Source organism: Phacochoerus africanus, chromosome 7 (genome assembly GCF_016906955.1).
Source record: "Phacochoerus africanus isolate WHEZ1 chromosome 7, ROS_Pafr_v1, whole genome shotgun sequence".
Taxonomy (NCBI): domain Eukaryota; kingdom Metazoa; phylum Chordata; class Mammalia; order Artiodactyla; family Suidae; genus Phacochoerus; species Phacochoerus africanus.
The window spans coordinates 20,328,271-20,341,465 of NC_062550.1; the positions used below are offsets into that span (position 1 = coordinate 20,328,271).

General features: G+C 49.6%; 1 protein-coding gene across 2 annotated transcripts; it reads right to left on the reverse strand.

Moving 5' to 3' along the window:
• Positions 1-863: 863 nt before the first annotated feature.
• On the reverse strand, positions 864-13,079 carry LOC125131664 (keratin, type II cytoskeletal 72-like). 2 transcript variants are annotated; one of them, XM_047788438.1, is made up of 9 exons: positions 12,616-13,079; positions 10,638-10,852; positions 7,647-7,707; positions 7,196-7,291; positions 6,277-6,441; positions 5,603-5,728; positions 2,500-2,720; positions 1,843-1,877; positions 864-1,090 (listed from the first exon to the last, which is right to left on the reverse strand). In XM_047788438.1, exons 1-9 carry the CDS (start codon positions 13,072-13,074, stop codon positions 900-902), a joined length of 1,569 nt encoding a protein of 522 aa, XP_047644394.1. In that variant the 5' UTR covers positions 13,075-13,079; the 3' UTR covers positions 864-899. The 2 variants fall into 2 exon arrangements, with proteins under 2 accessions (XP_047644394.1, XP_047644395.1); XM_047788439.1 differs by lacking the exon at positions 5,603-5,728 and having other exon boundaries at positions 12,616-13,074.
• Between the last annotated feature and the right edge of the window lie 116 nt (positions 13,080-13,195).

Here is a 13,195-nt window from a genome sequence, read left to right on the forward strand (position 1 = left end):
TGGATAGAAGAAGAGGAAAGAAGGTGTGAGGGAGCAGGATTGGGATGGGTTGGGAGGGGAGTGAGGAGGAAAGGAAGAAGGAAGGAGTGACTCTGGCAACAAGAGGCAGTTGTGGGGAGGACACTGTAGGTACTTTGAGAAGCAGAGTGAGAAGCCCTGCTGAAGCTGGAACACCTGACAGTCCTGGTGTCATTTGGCTCCTTGATCACAGTGACCTGAGTCTCTTTATCAAGGGAGTGATAGTGCCATTATGTGGAGTAGGTGCCCCAGTGCACGGGAAGCCCCAAGCCATCCAGAGGCACATCAGGAGCAAATCTCAGTTGTTTACAAGGAGCAGCTCTCACTGAATGCCCACCTGGCCAGGACTGGACAGCAAAGATCCACATCAGGCCAGGAACCCAGAGGGAAGCAAGAACCGGACCAAGAAAAGTTGGACAGGGTGACTCAGATGCCAACATTCCAGGCAATGGAATTGATGCTCAGAATCAAATGGTATTGATCATTTATTGCAAGAGAAGCAGAGGCCGGGGTATGACCCCAATCATAGGACAATGAGACACCCTTGGCTGTGAAGGACAGAGGGACTTGCCCGGCCACGGGGAAGCATCCTGGGTATGTGTGTTATCTGTATTCAGGGCAGTGGCCCAGGGAAAGGTGGCTGAGGAGGAGGTCACTGAGAGAGGCCATGGCTGTACTTCTTGCATCTGTACATTGCCTGCAGAGGACAAGAGGAAGTGGGAATGGGACTGGGATTGTGGTTACAGAGGAGGTATTCCTGACTTTGGAAGGGGCCCTGAGGGAGGAGATGAGGGTGGTAGATGGGGTTGGGGGGGAGGGGGTGGGGAGATGCATGGGGGGGTCTAAAGCTTTCTGCTCACAGAGCCAGCTTCACCTGCCCTTCATCTCAAGGCCTTTTTGGTTGCACGTCTGCTGCCTGAGGTTTTAGCAGGGAGATCCTTGAACTTGCTGCCACAGCTGCCTTTGGTTTTAACATCTACCGCTGAAGGTTTATAGCTGTAAGTGCTGGAGGCGCCAAAGCCCACGCTGAAGCCAGCCCCTCCTGCCCTGGCGATGGTGTTGCTGATGACAGCTGCAATAGGTGAAAGGAAACCCAGCCCAGTCAGCCTCCTGGGACATCCCAACCACTCCCTTAGTTCTCTCCCCTGGGGTGGCTTCCCGTGGAGACACATTCTTTGCTGTGGTATTTTTAGTTTACTAAGATTTTCATTAGCACTGATCAGTTTTCATTTTCTTGGCCCCAGGTATTTAGTCTTCTCCTAATTAGTCTATGTCAACCTATCAATACTGGATTGTAAGCATCAGCAGACGCTATCAGTGAGTTTCCTTCTGAGTAGGACCAGATGAAGAAAGCCCCTTTACAGAGACCTTCTGATGCTGATGCTAAAGGAAGGGGTTGCTTGGAATATCCCACAATAGAGCACCGCCCTTCACTCTCTCTAGCTTTTAAATCTAGAGGAGGTCATTTCTGCTTTTTTCATCATTCATCTATTCAGGCTCCCCTCAGTCCCTCTTACTGCCTTTATTATGGACTGGCCTCCAAAGAAACGGAATGTGGCCATTAAGTACCATTCTCAGAATAGACTTTTGCATTGTACAATATTGTCAAGTATCATTTGACCTTTCTATAAGTTATAATTTTGTATTTCATGATATTATTATTATTATTTTCCTCTTTGGTTACTAAAGTCAGTTCCCTCTGTGAACCCCCAAGTCTCCCTTGAACTCACTCTTATTCTGACTTCTCTTTAGTGGCATGGAAGTAGAGGGACTTAGACTTTCGGTAGGTAACCAAGGGAAGAACCAGATCCTGCAGATACTTACAGATGCTCATGGAATTTGGATAGTCCCCATACATCCTGAAGATGGAGAAAAAAAAGCAGATAAACCCTCCATAATCCATCACCCACTGATCCAGGGAGTCACCTCTGTGAATCAGCCTCTCCTCTCAGACATGCCACCTTCCACCCCATCCCGGCCTCCCTTCTTCCCAAACATACCAGTGGGATCTCTCGAGAAACAGAGAATGAAGATCTACTGCAAGAAATTAGCTCTCCATCAAAATGGCTTTGGTATTACCTGATGTATGGGATAATTGTGCCTCTGCATCCAGCTAGTTATCCCATTGGTCTTAGGAATTTAAGAGGAGTGAGCTGACATCTCTAGACCTCAGGCTTTGGCAGAGCAACCTTGAACTTAGCTGACTCTTGGAAGCCATCTTCCCCCTCCTCCTCTTAAAAATGCATCATAAAGGACCAGGGATGCTCTCAGTTTCTATAATTCCTCCCCATCATCTCTTCGGGATGTTTACAGTCCAGTCCTTCTTGCTGTCTAACTTTAGTCTTTCCTACTGTACCATGTCAAGACCATTCTTTTTAAGGTTTTATCTCAGTAGGATCTGACCAAAACCAAACTGTTTACCTTCAGCCTTCATACTAAAGCAGAGAGATAATGTTCCAGGCAAAACATATCCTCCCTCACCTGCACTCCTCGCCCTCTAGCAGCTTGCGGTAGGTGGCGATCTCCACGTCCAGGGCCAGCTTTGTGCTCATGAGCTCCTGGTACTCCCGCAGCATTCGGGCCAGCTCCTCCTTGGCCTGGTGCAGGGCACCCTCCAACTCATCCAGCTTGGCCTGGGCGTCCTTCAGGGTGCAGTCGCCCCGTTGCTCGGCATCAGTGATGGCTGTCTCTAGGTTGGAGCACTGAGGAGCAAATAGATTCAGTGTTTTGGGTCAGAGTGCAGTTCTGAAATCCTGCTCAAATGACCTCTCCTCATCTGGTCCTGGCTGATAGTAAATGCTTTGAGGTCTTCCTGGTTTCCCCATCTTTGAGCATCACTTAGAGGTTAATCTGTCCCTCCTACAACTCCAGGTACCCTGGATCATGCCATGGCATGTGAAGCTGGAGTGTCCTCACCTTGGGGGAGGGGAAGGGAAAGGCACTGAGAAGGTGTCCACCTGGACACATGACTCCAGCTCTCCTTCTTGGTCTGTAACAGTAGCTGTAAGAGTCTAAGGCCAACCCTGAAAAGTCTCAGGGTCACTGGCCTTAATTCTGCCCTGCAGTGCAAAGGTTGGAAGATACTGTAAATTATGGGGAAAAATAATTGGAGACCAACAAAGCTCCTATTAATAAAATGTCTGTCCAATAAACCTACCTCACTAAGTATCTGCCCTTCCAAATTCCACAGAGCATCATGCTATGCGGCACCAGCCCTAAATAATACTTTTGCATAACTGACAGGTTTTACAAGTTTACAAACATCCATTCTAGGTGTTACTTGCAGCAGCAAACTGCAGGTGGGGCTCAGCGCTGCATCTGCCGGGAAAGCTCGGGCAGGGGCAGGGGCGAGGTGCTGCTGGAGCTTGTTAGTCTCGGGTGTGTGTTCCAGACACTGCGCTGTGGCTTTGGTGGGAAATAAGTGCCTGGCTTCTTTTTCTGGTGTGTCCCCTTCCTCTGGAATCAAATTTGCTTCATCCCCAAGGAAAACAGCTGATCCCAAGGCCAGATGGAATTTTTGGGTTTTGTTGTTGTTTTTAATATATATAATGCGGGGTTTTTTTGTTTTTTGTTTTTTGTTTTTTTCATTACAACTGGTTTACAGTGTTCTGTCAATTTTCTACTGTGCAGCATGGAATGGATAAGCAATCAGAGGGAATTTGTGACTGCTGTGCAGCTGACCCACAGCCATGAAGGCACCCACAGTGTTTTGGGAAAGTGGTTTGTAGCCACAGCGGAAACACCTAAGACCCAGCTGCCCAACCGAGGAAAAACATGTGCCATCTTTGGGACCACGGAAGTCTAATTATTTAGGAGGATGGCAATAAACTCTACAACTTGAATTCAATCAAACTGTCCTCTTCACTGACTGAGCAGACAAAGCCGAGGCACTCCAGAAGTTTGGGTCTTGTAAAAGTGACGTGAGTTGAGAAGACATGAAATGCTGGCATCCTTTGAAACAATTAGCACTGGATTCTGGGGCCACCAAATGCAGAGTTTGTATGTGAAATTGTGGGCTTCTTAGGTGGAGAGGCCAGAGCAACAGGAAAGTACCTGGGCTGAGGGTCCCCAAGAGGAAGCCACCCGGGGGATCAAACATGGAGAGTGACCACCACCAGCTCCCCCTGGAGGACAGCTCCCTGACGTCCAAAGCTCCGTAGCATCCTCACCACAAAAAGTCACTTTCTGGTAATAAGCTCTCGCAACTATGAGCACATTGCATTTTATCAGATAAATATCATAATTGGATACCTGGGGTTGAACTGGAGCTGCAGCTGCCGGCCACCACCACAGCCACAGCAATGTGGGATCTGAGCTGCATCTGTGACCTACACCACAGCTCACGGCAATGCCAGATCCTTAACCCACTGAGCAAGGCCAGGGATCGAACCCACATCCTCATGGATCCTAGTCAGGTTCATTAATCGCAGAGCCATGAAGGGAACTCCTGGGTACCTGTCTTTCATTTATGCAGAACTTGATTAAATAAAAAACATTGTAAGTTCCTAATGAATCTGCTTTTTTTTTCTTTCCACTGCCATGAGCCTACTGCACCAAGAAGATGTGCGTGCGTGTGCGCAGGCGCAGGACAGGGGAGGGCAAGGAGATGGGGGACTTGACCTGCCCAGGAAGCTGAGACCTTAAACCTTATGCCAGCCTCCACAAACTCTTGGAAACTCAGGGGTTTGCTTGCTTCAAAATCACAAGTGTGACGCTAACAATATGCTCCTATGGGGAGCACACAGCCCAAGCACAGGGGAAGGCAAACACAGAGCTGAGCCCTGGGCCATGTCCAGGGTGAAGAAGTCCTCCTTTCCTGCTCTTTTCTAACTTTTTTCTTTTTAGGGCATGTGGACGTGCCCAGGCTAGAGGTCAAATTGGAGCTGCAGCTGCTGGCCTACCCCACAGTCACAGCGATGCCAGATCCAAGCCGCATCTTCAACCTACACCACAGCAATGCCGGATCCCTAACCCACTGAGCAAGGCCGAGGGTCGAGCCTGCATCCTCATGGATACTGGTTGGATTCTTAACCCGCTGAGCCACAATGGGAACTCCTCCCACTCTTTTCTAAACTCCACTGCCCAATCTCCTTCCTCCAGCATGGATTTATCATGTGAAATTTTAAAACACCTTCACCTACTGCACTGAGTCTAAACTCCACTGCCCAGCTTTGAAGACCACCCTGAGTCCACCCTTTCCTACTCAGGGGTGTCCTGCTCCCAAGCACCCCACCCACTGAGGGCCTTCTGCTTAGGGTGGGTGCCGCTTTGGCCAGCACACAGGCCATGAACATGTCTATCTCACATCCACTAGTCCTGCTGGTTCCCTCACCAGACTCTTTCCCTCATTCCTCCCACTATAATCCCACCTCCTGCAGGAAGCCTCCCTTGGTCCACAGAGCCCCTGGGAAGTGCTTACAGGGCATGATGCCCAGTGAAGGGGGGTGCTTCATCCTTCCATATGGGTTCCAACTGTTCTCTCATGAACTGTAAACTCTGGAAGGAGGGATCTTGTCTTACCCTTTATCTATAAATGATCCCATACCAATGGGTGCTATTAGCTGACTCATTTCCTAGAACCCACCTGCTTCTTCACACTTCCTATCTCCGCGCAGATCCTCTGGATCAGCCGGTTGAGATCTGAAATCTCTGCCTTGGTGAGTTTGAGGTCATCCCCATGCTGGCCTGCCGTGACCTGCAGCTCCTGGATCTGCGGTTGGGGGACAAGAGACAAGGAGCACAGGACAACTGAGAATTCTTCCCTTCAGGGTGTTCAGAGGGGGGACCACATGCCCTTCTCATTATCCAAGAAGGGTGGGCACAAGGGAGGGAGGGGGGAGGAGACAACTCTTTCCTCCTGGACTGGAAGGCCTTGCCCCAGTTCAGCAGGATTTCAGATTCTCAAACGTGAGGGCCTTGATCAAGTTTGAGTTTCCTATCCGTGCTTCAACAAAGTTGGAAGCAGAAGAAAAGCTGAGATATGTGGAGCATTCACAGAAATTGAGTCAGCATCTTATTGGGGCTATGGCTGGTGAGGCTTCAGCTGTTAGCATGAGTAATGACAGGGGAAGGGCCCAGCCCGTATATGTCCCCAGCACATGCCAAGACTAGGGTTGATCTTTGGACCATGGGAATTCCCTTCTACAAGGCCCAGTGAAGGAACTCTCTGCCCAGCCCCAATACACAGGCACACACACAGATGATGACAGGGTGACAGCTGGGGTCACTGGGCCCTGGCACACTTGGCAGTCAGCTCACCTTGCTCTGGTACAGCGCCTCAGCCTCGGCCTTGCTCTTCAGGGAGATGTCCTCATACTGGGCACGGACCTCAGCGATGATGCTGTCCAGGTCCAGGTCCCGGTTATTGTCCATGGATAGGATGACGGACGTGTCGCTGATGTGGGACTGGATCTGAGCGATCTCCTGGGGGACAGTTCACAGAGTGGAGCCAGTTAAAGGGTCCCTGTGAGGTGGGAACTTCTCTTGATCCTCTCCAGCAACACCCCCACTGCCCTTTCCTGCCCTTCCTGGGGTTCACACTCTGTCTTCAGCAGAGCCTCGATGTGCCGGAGCTTGTGGGTGTTAGATGCATGGAGCTTTCAGTCCCCTTGTAGACTGCTCTCTCTATCGTGCACACAGGACTGCTCCCACCCTATTCCACTCTCTCTGCACCAGTGGCCACCTTTCACCCTCGGAATCAGTCTGAACTCCTTCCACGGCACTCAGCTTCCTCTACAGAGTCGCTGAGAGCCCCTCATGCCTCTCGGGGCCCTTCGTGCTTTAGCACAGCTCAGGCCCCTGGATCTCTCCCAGTCCTGCTCCTTCAGGCTGGAGCATCATGCCCTTTCCAGTATCCTCATCTCTCTCCAGCAACCTTCCCTGACAGCTCCAGCAGAATTCACCGTTCCTTCCTCTGCTCTCCCAAAGCTCACCTACATGCTGTTTTCTGTACCAGATACTGGCTTCCTGGAGAACAGCAGTCTTTTCTTCTCCATCATGGTCTCCTCAAAGCCTCTCTGACTGCCCAGCACATGGTAGGGCCTCAGCAAATGTCAGCTGCACTAAGTCAAAAGGCCTCTCTGCCAAACTTTGGTCCATGCAACAACTATCCAGGCCAAGGACCAGAAACCACTTCTAAGAGGAGCAGACCATACATGAGAGGCCAGAAAGCCCTCACCCCTTCGTACAGGTACTTGAAGAACTTGATCTCGTCTGTCAAGGAGTCCACCTTGGCCTGGAGCTCAACCTTGTTCATGTAGGCAGTGTCCACATCCTGGGGGAGACAGAGAGGGGCCAGCTGCCTCTCCCACCCTCCCTCCTGCCACAAGGAGCCCCAGGTTCTTTATTCTCTCCATTCCCACGACCCCACACTTCACAGGGAAACCCAATCCCTTGAAGAAAACTAACCAATACACTAGAAGTGCAGCAAATGCCCGGAATTTAAGCTGGCAAGTTCTGCTTCCCAAGCAAGGGACTTGGAGAGAGGAGAGGGAAATCAGAATCCCAGCCACTCCTGCACAAGGGACTAAGAGGCCCATAAAGGCCCTTCCTTCAGCCTACACACATCACTGTGCCAGGTGCTCAGGGAGCCTTCAGGCTTCCTCCAACCCTCCCTGCCCTCCTCTCACCTTCTTGAGCTCCACAAACTCATTCTCAGCAGCTGTGCGTCTGTTAATCTCCACCTCATACCTACATGGGACAAGAGAAAGGAGACAGCATCGCCACTGGCATAATTCATTTCTGCATATGCTTGAGGAGCAGTTAGTGACCACCTCTGTGCCAAGAGCTGCAGAGCCATGGTCTACAACCTGGGCTTCATGTACCCCCAGGGCACGCAGAGCCTTCCTAAAGGGGATGAGACAAGGACAAGCTTAAAGGAATCGATGGCCAGCTCTTTCATCCATAGGCTACCCTAAAATGTATCTGCCTGGCAATGCACCTGGGATGGAGGCGTCATGCAGGTTCTGCTGTTCCACCTCCCTTTCACAAGTACTCCTCCCCTGTGACAACAGAAAGACACACCCCCTCTGCCAGCTGGCACCTTAGTACATACTGCAGCTCAGGGGGCAAAGCCTCCCAACCACCAAACCAACCACATTCCCCTTGCAGCTGTGTGTTATGCATGTTTCTTATACAGATTTCTATTCCAGGTGAGGCAGGGTCTTGGAAATATGGTGTTTGGATGGGAGTGGATGTTCTTTGTACACATGTATTTAGCTTGCGGAGGTAAGAGTATTGATTATTTCCTTTAAGACCTCACCATTTCATCTCTTATTGTCAAAGAACACATTACAGAACATTTGTGAGACCAAACAAAATAGAGCATTGGAAAGACATAATTCATGCTAGAAAGGGGTTTTTGTCATATACTTTAATACAAGCAATCCTTTTCAGTTTTTTACTCCTTCCTAAGGCATGTCACTGGCTGCCAAGGGGGGAAAAAAAAGCATCCTTTGTTGAATGGCTGAAGTAGTACAGGTTAGTGAAATGGGTTATTTAAGATGTGACTAGTAGTATCTCGTTAGCACAGTAGGTACCATATCAGCCTCATAAAATGTGACTGGAACATTTTCTGAGACTGTCAAGTTTTTTGAGTTACATTGGATAAAATACAGAAAAGAATTAATATGATTTATCTCAGATACCATGTGTGCTATTTAAAAGATAATTAAAACTTCTTTTTCTCTAATTATACTATAAAATCGTATTTTCTACTGTGGTCAATCTTTATCTCACAGTATACATTATCATATTAGAATCATCCAATTAACAGAAACAAAAGTATATGCTAGTTGCAGAACTTTTAGCAGTTTACATCTTTCTATTTCATAAAATACTTATAAAAAGTTTGATCGTGATGGCTATCAAAACTAATGACATTTGGAGTTCCCATTTGGCTCAGTGGTAACTAACCCAACTAGGATCCATGAGGACACAGGTTCAATCCCTGGCCTCCATCAGTGCATTAAGGATCCAGCCTTACTGCAAGCTATGGCATAGGTCACAGATGTGGCTCTGGTCAGGCATTGCTGTGGCTGTGGTGTAGGCTGGCAGCTGCAGCTCCAATTCAACCCCTAGTCTGTGAACTTCCATATGCCACAGGTGTGGCCATAAAAAAAAGGTAATAATTAATTAATTAATTAATTAGGGGCGTTCCCACTGTAGCGCAGTGGAAATGAATCCAACTAGGAACCATGAGGTTTCGGGTTTGATCTCTGGCTTCACTCAATGGGTTAAGTATCTGGCATTGCTGTGAGCTATGGTATAGGTTGCAGACGCAGCTCAGATCCAGCGTTGCTGTGGCTATGGCATAGGCCGGCCACCGTAGCTCCAATTCAACCATAGCATAGCATGGGATCTTTCACATACCTCGGGTGCAGCCCTAGGAAAAAAAAATTAATTAAATAGTTCCCATGTTTTAAGTGCATGTTTATATTTTTATTTGAATTTGGAAATGAGGCCAGATTTTTCTGATAGGATGCAACCCTTATTTCTCTGGTTTGACAACAAAAGTTGGATTTTCCAATTAAGCTAGATGGCAGATGCTTTCTATAAATTGAATGAGCTAAAGCTTGGAAATTGTGTTTGAGTGTGTACACATGTTAAAAGCAAGGGCTCTCTGGAGGAGTTCTTTAAGCCTGTCCCCACAATCTGTATGTATGCTTTCAGAAGGTGGGGGCCCGGTCACTCCCTCCCTCAGGGTCTCCATGCTGTGTTCAGGCCGGAGTCCTGCTTTGGGGAAACTTCAGAATAGGGATGGACAGGCAGACTGAACGTGGACCAGGAGAAAGTGCTCAATTCTGACCATTTCTACCCCCTCATGGAAGAAGTCATCTATCCCCAGAACTCCTGGCACCTGGAAGCAAACCACCAAAATATTAGAGCCTAAATGCATCACTCTCGCCTCATTGGTTCAACTCGAGGGAGAAATGATCTCTGGTTCCATGTACATCCTCAATCATTCAATCATTCTCTTTAATGGTGGGAATCAGTAGCACAGAGATGCCTTGTCAGTTAAAAAATAAAAAACAAAACTAATTTTTGCAGAGTTTCCGCTGCGGTGCAAAGGGATCAATGGCGTCTCTGCAGTGACAAAACACAGGTTTGACACAGGCCGGCACACTGGGTTAAAAGGATCCAACATTGCCACAGCTACAGTGTAGGTCGCAACTACAGCTGGGGAATCTGATCTGGGGCCCAGGAACTCCATATGCCATGGGCGGCCCATAAATAAATAAATAAATAAATAAATAAATAAATGCTTTGGGATTGGAAGGATGTCACATGTCCTAGAAACTCCCACTGAAAACCTTACTCAGGAGGAGCTTTAAAGCCAACTGGTTGTTCCTCTGGTTTTGAGACAATTCTCTTCTTTCCAATTCTCCATTTCCAGTGTTAGAAATTGAGCACATCATTTCCTAGGCAACTTGGAGCACCATTTTGGGTACCTCTTTTATCTTCCTGAGTCTCATCCTGTTTCCATATCTCTCCCTCCCTTATGGGAAAGGAAATAGCAATGATATCACCAAAGGATCCAAGAAGGCAAAAATTCTGGCTCCAAATCACAACCTCATCTGCAATCGAGACTCTCCAGGGGCATTTCTCTGCCTCCCACTCACCTCTTCTTGTAGTCCTCCACCACGTCTCGCACGCTCCTCAGCTCTGAGTCCAGCCTTACCCTGTCCCCGGACAGTGTCTCCATCTGCTTCTGCAGGGTGCTGATGTAGCCCTTAAGGATGGGCTCCAGGTTGTTCTTATAGTTGTTCAGGTCCAGCTGCTGCAGCAGCTCCCACTTGGTCTCCAGCACCTGGTTCTGCTGCTCCAGAAACTGCACCTGGAACCCAAAGGTGGTTAGAGCCCCAAATCCCACACCCAATGCTGTTGCCTCTAAAGAGTGGGGACAGGGCCCTAGATATCAGATGCCATCATCCTGGAATGGGGCGGGGGGCGGGGGGAGGCAGGAAAGAGCAAGGTTCATCAGAGAGTGGATTCAGCCAGGTGAGGTGACATGCCATCTTGTCTGTAAGATAAGAAATTAGATCCAAACTAAATGAAGTCAGGAAATGGGCTTAAGCAATCCTGTTGTCCACCTCCATGACTTATGTGAACAAAGCAGCTCCTTTTCCTATAAATGCTGGTGTTTTCAGAGTGAGAAGAAATGAGAAGCAAGGAGAACAGTGATTGGGGAATGACGACTGGAAAGTCATTCTGATGGGTCTTTCTTACATGGAGGCTAAATTGCTCTGGGTTTGTTTCTTTGGTTTTCAAAGCAGATTGATTATCACATTTTTACAAGTTTTCTTCACTCTTGACTGAACCCTTCACTTTTTTGTGCTAAATAACTTCAAGCCCTCTCCTACTCACCAGCATTCCTCTTCTCACCAATCCCTTTAGCTGTTTCTTCCTCCCCTGCCCTCTCTCCTCCAACCGCCTCACTTCCTCTTCCCAAGCATAGTGGTAAGAGACATGGGCTACTGTCACCTGTTCTATTAACCTGGGCACATTTCTTAGCCTCCCTCTGCCATAGTTTCCTCATCTGCAAGGCAGGATGATCGTGGACTCATGGGCCATGTGTTGACCAGTGATGACCACTTGGGGCAGCAGCAGGCACTGAGGAATGGTGGCTATTACTAGCATGGTATCTAGCTAGACCTTCTGGCCCAGGCAAAAATAAGAGAAGCCCATTCTTTTCTTTTCTCTCTTTTTTTTTTTTTAAGGGCCACACCCGTGGTATATGGAGGTTCTCGGGCAAGGGATCCAATCAGAGCTGCAGCTGCTGGACTACACCACGGCCACAGCACCCACAGGATCCAAGCCTTGTCTGCTCCCTATACCACAGCTCACGGCAATGCTGGATCCTTAATCCACTGAGCAAGGCCAGGGATCGAACCCATGTCCTCTTGGATACTAGTCAGGTTCTTAACCACTGAGCCATGATGGGAACTCCCAAGAAGCCCATTCTTGGTCTCCTCCCATTCACTGGGGTCACTGCCTATGAATCTCCAGAGCCATCTTCCCCGTTACCCCAATTTCTGGGCACAGACACACTCACCTCCACACCACACATTCATAATGTGACATGCCTACCTTCCAGATCCTCTCCCCTCAGCCTCACCCTTCAATGTTCTGGCCCTTTCCTCTCACCTCCTCTAGAATCCTTCCTGGCTTACACCCTTATCCTACTTCCTACCGTCCCACCTTTCCCATCCACCAAGCATCCTGTCCTATGACACCACGTGTCCTCAAGGTGTGCCCCCATCTTTCTGATGTCAAGAACCCTCAGAAGGACCATTCTACACAGCCCTTGCCCCTGACATAGCCCTCCTTTCCCAGGGTCTTTTCCTGCAAAGAAGGAATGAAGTGCTCTTTCCGGGGAGTGTGTGCCCAGCACAGTTCTAAGTAGCTTAGAAGCATCGGAATTATCTTCTTTACAACCCTGTGATGTTAAAGCTATGCTTGCGCTCATTTTACAGAAGAGGAAAGGGAAGCTCAGAAAGGGTAACTAACTCCCCCAAGTTCCCACAGCACAGTATGGGAGCAAGACCCCCGTGTACACTGCTCATCGATGCAGAGGCTGGCAGATGTTCCAGGACCCACCTTGTCGATGAAGGAAGCGAATTTATTGTTCAGCGCCTTGATCTGCTCCCGCTCCTGCGCGCGCACCTTCTGGAACTCGGGGTCCAGCTCCACGTTGAGGGGGGCCAGGAGGCTCTTGTTGACGGTGACCTGCGGGATGCCGCTGGGCGGGCACACGGAGGGACACGCGAGCCCCAGCCCTGCACTGGCGAAAACGGTGCCCACGAAGCCGCCCAGGCGGCCACCGCCTGTGGCTGCACAGGGACCCAGCGCAGAGCCCCCCCGCCTGGAGGCGGTGCTCAGGGCCAGGCGCCGGCTGGCCCCAGGGTTAACAAGGCTCCTGCTGCCAAAGGTGGCCTTGCCTTTGACGCCAGCCCGAAACGAGGTGCAGCAGCTGCTGACCCGGCCTGAGATGACTGCCGAGCAGCCGCTGAAGGCCAGGCGCTCCCGTCCAGAGTAGAGGTGCAGCTGGCGGCTCATGGCTGGGAGGTCGCGGGCTGCTGGGCTGCGAGGGACCAGGCGAGGGACGCTGAGCGGCTGGGCTTTCCGTCCGCGCTCACTCCTTAAATAGCCGGAGCTCTGGGCCGGTTGGAGTCAGCCT

Coding starts and splice junctions, on each gene's coding strand:
- LOC125131664 (XM_047788438.1), bottom strand. CDS start 13,074: ATGAGCCGCCAGCTGCACCTCTACTCTGGACGGGAGCGCCTGGCCTTC. Junction 7,708..10,637: donor GTGGAGGACTACAAGAAGAG/GTGAGTGGGAGG, acceptor TGTCCCATGTAG/GTATGAGGTGGAGATTAACA. Junction 2,721..5,602: donor TAGGAAGTGTGAAGAAGCAG/GTGGGTTCTAGG, acceptor TTTGCTCCTCAG/TGCTCCAACCTAGAGACAGC.